Here is a 6445-nt window from a genome sequence, read left to right on the forward strand (position 1 = left end):
CATAAGATTATTTATTTTCAGCTGTTACAATCGTCCCTTTACTTATTGTTACAATTGTCCCCAAGACGCCATTTCAGCTTCATTTGTTAAAAACAATGCTAGTTAATTAGCAAAACTAATCATTTTTTTATTGAAATGTTAATTAAGGTGTCCACTTACATATTCGGCTACTAATTTCTATTTGTTTAAACAAAATTACTTTGTTACAATATAATATTCTAATACCAAAAAAAATACTTGCGTGGCGTGAAAATATTTTTTGTGATGTAACTCTTTCAAAAGTACATAAAAATGGTTGCCATCAGGGGTGTACATGTAGATTTGTTAAATACACCTTGTGAGCCACCTAAGAACCAAATCTAGAACCCGACACTCGAAATTTTTGTTCTGTTACAATCGTACCCTGTTACAATTGACCCCACTCTCCCCTACTATTTTAAAGACTAATTTAACATTTAAAGAGTGGTTATATTCTTGGTGAGAAAAATTGTGACTTGGGGATCAAGATTCGCAAATAGCTCACACAGTTCATATTTTAACGATGTAGCAAGTTTTATTGGTACAAATTATTTCAACCGATTCCTTAAAAATTTTGAATTTTATCCTTTTTTGTTACCATTGCATAACCTATTGTGTCTCATATATGAAATTATGAATATCATTATGAATCAATTGTAATGAGTTGCGAATTTATGAATAACTTAAAAATGCCATTCAATGAAAATTGTTTGTAAATTAAATATAAACATAATAAATAATTATAGAAAAGTATTTCTTTCGTAAATCTCTTCTTTCGTAGATATCTTAGAACATATAAATTTTCCAATTGTGAGCAAACACGTTTTTATTCAACTAATGATTTCAAAGAGAGAGTACGAAATATACAAATCCAATGATTGTAAGAATTCTAATCTACTGATAAAGAGGCGATGTTTATTTCTAATTTTGTGTTTTATTTCGGTCTATTTAATAACCTATCATTTCGTGAGCACAAATTATTTAGAATCCCTATTTCATTAATATTCCAGCTGATTAATCGAACAAAAGTTATTCAAGTATTTTTTTCTTTCATCTTGTGCACGTGCGAGTTGAATTAATTGAATTGAACTGTGCAAGTTTACTGTATAAAATTGCAATATAAAGTAATGTCGAATTGGGTGCATCAAATCCATTTTACCTTAAAATCCATTTATATCTTAAAATCCATTTTTGCAGTAAAATATTAAACCGTCATTTAGGGTATTTACAAAAAGTGGGCAAAAAGTTCCGGCATCCTTAGTGCTTTTTACTGAAATTCAGTCCGAAAGTTTTTACAGTAAATCCTTACATTCTTACATTTGATTATCCCTAATAGTATGGTACAATTTGAGTTTAACGTAATTTAATTTAATACCTTAATAAGCCCTCAGGAAGTGTGCATAACATTATGGCTCAAATAAGCGATATAATTTTGAGACAAGAATCATATTTTTTTCTGAAATGCAACTTTTCAGCAAGAATAGAAAAGAGCTACAACTGGTTAACATAACACACTGTCTCGCAAGAATAAAAGGAATATACACAAACCTTTGATTTTATTGCTTCCAGCCGAGCTTTGTAACAAAATTCAAGTAATGCAACTATCATCGCCAGAACCAATCCACCTATTAGGATATAAAAACATCCAGCTACATTGCTAAGAGTAAGTTCATTTTGAGATGATTCCTAAAATAATTAAAATATATATTTTTTTATACTCATTTTTACGAAAACATTTATTTTAATAAATATTTCATTTAATTATTAAGTGTGGATGCAAATAGGAAACAGTTTTGCGATACACTTTCATATAGTATTCGTATCAATTAAAGGAAAAAGTAGTGAAGTAAACAAAAGTTAGAAATATTGTTGAGTAAATCTTAGAAAATTATAAAATAAAGAAAATTATTGAAAAAACTATTTGGGAAATTTCGACACTTTAGATACGTTATTTAACGATTCACATGATTTATAAGATATTATACATCGTTGATTCATGATAATTTTATATAATATATAGTACATGAAATTAATATATATNTAGCCTTATATAAGAGATTATATATAGTTCAAAAGGCAGAGAAAACAAGGGAAAAATTAATGAAATAAGGGAAAAAAAAGAAAAATAATAATAAAAAGAAAAATAGCAAAAAAAGGACAAAAATGTTAAAAAAATCCGAAAAATAAAAGATACAATCTTTCCATCAGCTCACACGATTATATCTCCAAAAAGGAGCAGCTTATGGGCAATAAATAAAATTTATTGTTTTTCTTAATTTTCTTAATTTTTTGTTTTAATTTATTATGCTATCTTTTAGTGATCATATTTAATGCAGCTTTAGTGCTTAATACTATCTACTATTAACTTTCTTTCGTTTTCCTTCTGTTTTCGTTTTGATTTCTTTTTTCTAATTTCCTGTCCTTAGGACGTTGCGTGTGTTTAGGAGGTTGCTCTGTGAGCCTATTTTTATGAATATAAACAGTTCTAACAATTTAGCTCCTAGTAAAAAATATGTTCAATATTTAAATTCTTGTTCATGTTGTGCCTAATTGAGAGGGGACCTTTCGGATCGACTGAAAGCACAAGATCTTTTGAATTGCCCGATACTTTACCGTCTTATAAAGCTTGGGGTGATAAAAGATGTAAAACTTGCCTTAATATAGACATACATTTCTTAATAATGATAGATCCAAATCTTTTAGTAAAATGTTATTTATATGTTAACCTGTGGTTTCTGTAATATGATGCATATTGGACAAACCAGTAACTCACTTAACATTCGAATTAATCAGCACCGTTCTGGTATAAACAGTAATAAAATTATCAATAACCTAGACTTGAAGCATTTCAGAGTACATAAATTTAACAATGTCAAAATTAATATTTTAGGTATAGTAGAAGATTTAGATTGAAGACTACGAAAAGAAAATTACTACATGCTTTTATACAAAACAATTTTGCCGTATGGGCTGAACGATACCTTCCAACATACACAGATTAACTTTAATAACTCCTCAACTTATTCACTTTTTCATATTAAAGATAAGCGTACAAATCGAGGTAAACGGAGATCAAGAAGTTATAGAAACTCTCTTAATAATGACAAATTAAATAAAAATTTTCTTTCTAATATGGAAAAGATTTTAATAAACATTATAATATTAAACCAATTAAAGATTTTTGTTTCTCCCTTAAGAATTATGATGTATATAAGCTTCACGATCTTATTATTAAATTTTCTTTTATTAATTTACGTTTCAAAATTCTTTGTTTCGATCTTATAAAAGCTAAAATGAGTAAAATTTTGCCAAATGAAAAGAAAAATTTGGATGATGTATATTTCGTTATTAACTTTCAAAATCCCATTTTCGATAAGATCAAATTTCATAATATTTTTGAAAATTTTAAAACTTTTTTCCCATCAAAAGATTTTAACATAATTAAAAGCTTTAAATATAATAAATCTCTTGGTAGAACTATATTTAACTATAATGATATGAGCAAAAATTTAGGGAGGATAAATATATCCGATTATGAATGTCACTGTGAGGAAAGGGAAATATTTTGATTTTGCTGATAAACATCATAAACATATTACTACTGGTAATTTAAATATTACAGAGACAGAGGAATTTAATGATAAAAGGCACAGAATTTTGAACCATTTACCATATATCGATCAATAAAATTCATAAATACTTTCTTAATGATCTCAAAAGTTTTTGTTTAAAGATATCAAATAGATTCTATTTACCTTTAGGTATGCTAACAGAATGGAAATGAGGAGTTTATTATTACTTTAAAAAACTTTGTTTACAATAAAAAGGATAATTTAAATAACAGTAACAATTCATCAAAGTTTTCTAAAATTGTTCAATCGATTAAACAACTTCAAAAAAATTTTGTAATTACCCCCATAGACAAAGCTGACAATAATTATGCTATCTTCTGTAAAAAAATTCTATGTTGAACTTTTAAATACGGAATTAAGAAATAGTAAACATCTTAAACTTAGTAATTTAAATAATAATATTGTCATTAAAAAAATTTTAGCCTTATATAAGAGATTGAAAATTAAAATTAGCAATATACAATTTCCTTGATTAATTATCAGTCCTAAATTTCATAAAATTCCTGTAAAATTTAGAACCATCACATGTGGATCTAATACTAATCTAACTAAACCTGGCACCATTTCCTCTAACTACTTAAATAAAATTATTAACAACATTTTTAAAAACGGTTTCTCTTGGATTATCAGTAATAATCAACCGATTTCAGAGTTCATTAAACATAATAAAATTAATTCTAATGCGACTTTTGATTCCCAGGATCTTTTCAATAGCATTCCCTTTTCTAAACTAAAAGATGTCCTCTTGAATTATTACTATGATTTTAAAAATATCCTTTGTTGCGATTTTGATTATTGGGAAATTCTTACTAATTTTTGTCTTATCTTTATCTTTACAATTTGAATTATCTTTATCTTTGAATTATCTTTACAATGGAAGGCACATGCGAAGAGGAACATCAATTCTTCGCTATATTGACCTGCAGGAAAATTGTGACTCAAATTATTAAACAAACCCTCGAGGACATTCTAGCCCCAGATCAACTGGCCCCAGTCATGAACCAACAATAGAGAATGTCATCGTTAATTTTTACTAATCAACTTTTAGCCTTACATTTTGAATTTTTATCTACTTTTGATTTTAGACTTCATAGACTTCTAGTCAGACTTTTACTTTTAGACATTTACTATTTGGACTTTTAGCTTTCATTGATTTTAGTTTTGAGATTTTTTATCTCTTGTTTCCTTATTATTATAATCATTTAATTCTCGACATTTACAACGGCGCTTTTGGGTTTCATTGCCTTTAACACATGTTTTTAATTGTCAAACTTTATTGTTAATCCACTTTTAACTGATCACCACCACTGTCATTTGGCGAAATTTTACTGTAACTTTAGTTTTTAGAGAAATTTCATTGTAATAATTTTACTTTTATCTCCGTATACCCCCCTGGGGTGGGTCGGAGTTCAACCTTACTTACAATGGAAGGCATAGTTTTCTTCAAATTAATGGAATACTACAAGGATCTAATTATTCATTTGTCTTAGCTAACTTATTTCTGCATTATTATGAAAAAAATTATACTCTTAGAATAAAATTTGTTTTTAGATTTATTGATAATTTAATTATCTTTAATTTTCAACATTATACTTTTTAATTAAATAATATTTACCCCGAGGAATATATATATATATATATATATATACAGTGGTGGCCAAAAGTGTGGACACTTTTTGAAAGTTTCATGTTTTTCATTTTTGTGTGCTTGTAGAATATATTAATTTTCACTTAAATACAAACGTTTGTATGTCAAATTGAAGGTAATTTCATGTAAAATTTAATAATAAATACAGTATTATAATATCTGTATTACAAAAAAAGTTATGCAAATAATAGTAAGATCTACAGTGGCGCTCACGTAGTTAAGGACTGTGTTTTCAAATTAAATGCGTCATTATATTGGACGAATATTATGTTTTGATCAAGATATCTATAATGGCGAATTCTACCTTAGTTGAACTTCAATCCTCAAATAATTCATTCATAATTCAGTCGTCCTCAAATAATTCATTCAAAAGTGTTTCATAAAAGTTTATTTAAAAAATATAGTATTTTGTTAAGTTTCTTATACTTAAGGACAGTTTGTCTAATCATGAGTTATTGAATGATTACAATCAATTTATCGATCAACGAAAGCGTAATTTACTACATTATCTTTGTTTGATGCTTTAAAACATTATATTAAACATTTTTTAATATATTTTAGTACAAATTTCAACATTATTATGAGTAAAGGTAAAAATGTTAGCAATGAACAGAGATGTCGAATAGATACTCTGAGAAAAGAAGGTTTAAGCATTCGAGGAATTGGTAGGCGGTTAAAATTATCAAAAACAGCAAATTTCCAAGCATTGAAATCTATTCAAGCGACCAAAAGTATTGAAAAAGCATCCCGAAATCCACGTCCTTGCAAAACTACCGAACGAGAAGATCGAATTATTCATCGAATTTCTGAAGCTGATCGTCACAAAACCGCCCCGGACATCAGAAAAGAATTCGCTGAATTAACAGGCAAGCACGTAAGCAATAATACCATCAAACGGCGTTTAAATGAGCTTCGGCTTATGGGTCGCGTATGTAGAAAAAAACCGTTGACGTCAAAGAAGAATATAGCAGTTCGATTAGCTTTTACAAAAAGACACCGAAACTGGACATCGGCTGACTGGAATCGAGTTATATTTACAGACGAATCGAAGTTCAACAGAATGGGCTCAGATGGCAAAAGTTATGTGAGGCGTCAAGTCGGTGAAGAATTTAATGTACGGTGTACAAAATCAACTGTAAAAGGTGGA

The 6445-nt window shown here is 27.9% G+C and overlaps 2 protein-coding genes across 3 annotated transcripts in view; one reads left to right on the plus strand and one right to left on the minus strand.

Annotated features, from left to right (window-relative positions):
- The window catches only part of LOC107447298 (uncharacterized), a 218563-nt gene that overhangs the window by 146696 nt on the left and 65422 nt on the right, over positions 1 to 6445 (plus strand). The gene's annotated exons all lie outside the window — the stretch shown is intronic.
- Positions 1 to 6445, minus strand: part of LOC107450606 (glutamate receptor 4) — a 48393-nt gene that overhangs the window by 9774 nt on the left and 32174 nt on the right. For both annotated transcript variants that reach the window (XM_043047533.2, XM_043047532.2), the window contains exon 5: positions 1567 to 1704. In XM_043047533.2, the coding sequence (XP_042903467.1) occupies positions 1567 to 1704 (138 nt within the window). The remainder of the gene's footprint in view (positions 1 to 1566; positions 1705 to 6445) is intronic.

Source organism: Parasteatoda tepidariorum, chromosome 4 (genome assembly GCF_043381705.1).
Source record: "Parasteatoda tepidariorum isolate YZ-2023 chromosome 4, CAS_Ptep_4.0, whole genome shotgun sequence".
Taxonomy (NCBI): domain Eukaryota; kingdom Metazoa; phylum Arthropoda; class Arachnida; order Araneae; family Theridiidae; genus Parasteatoda; species Parasteatoda tepidariorum.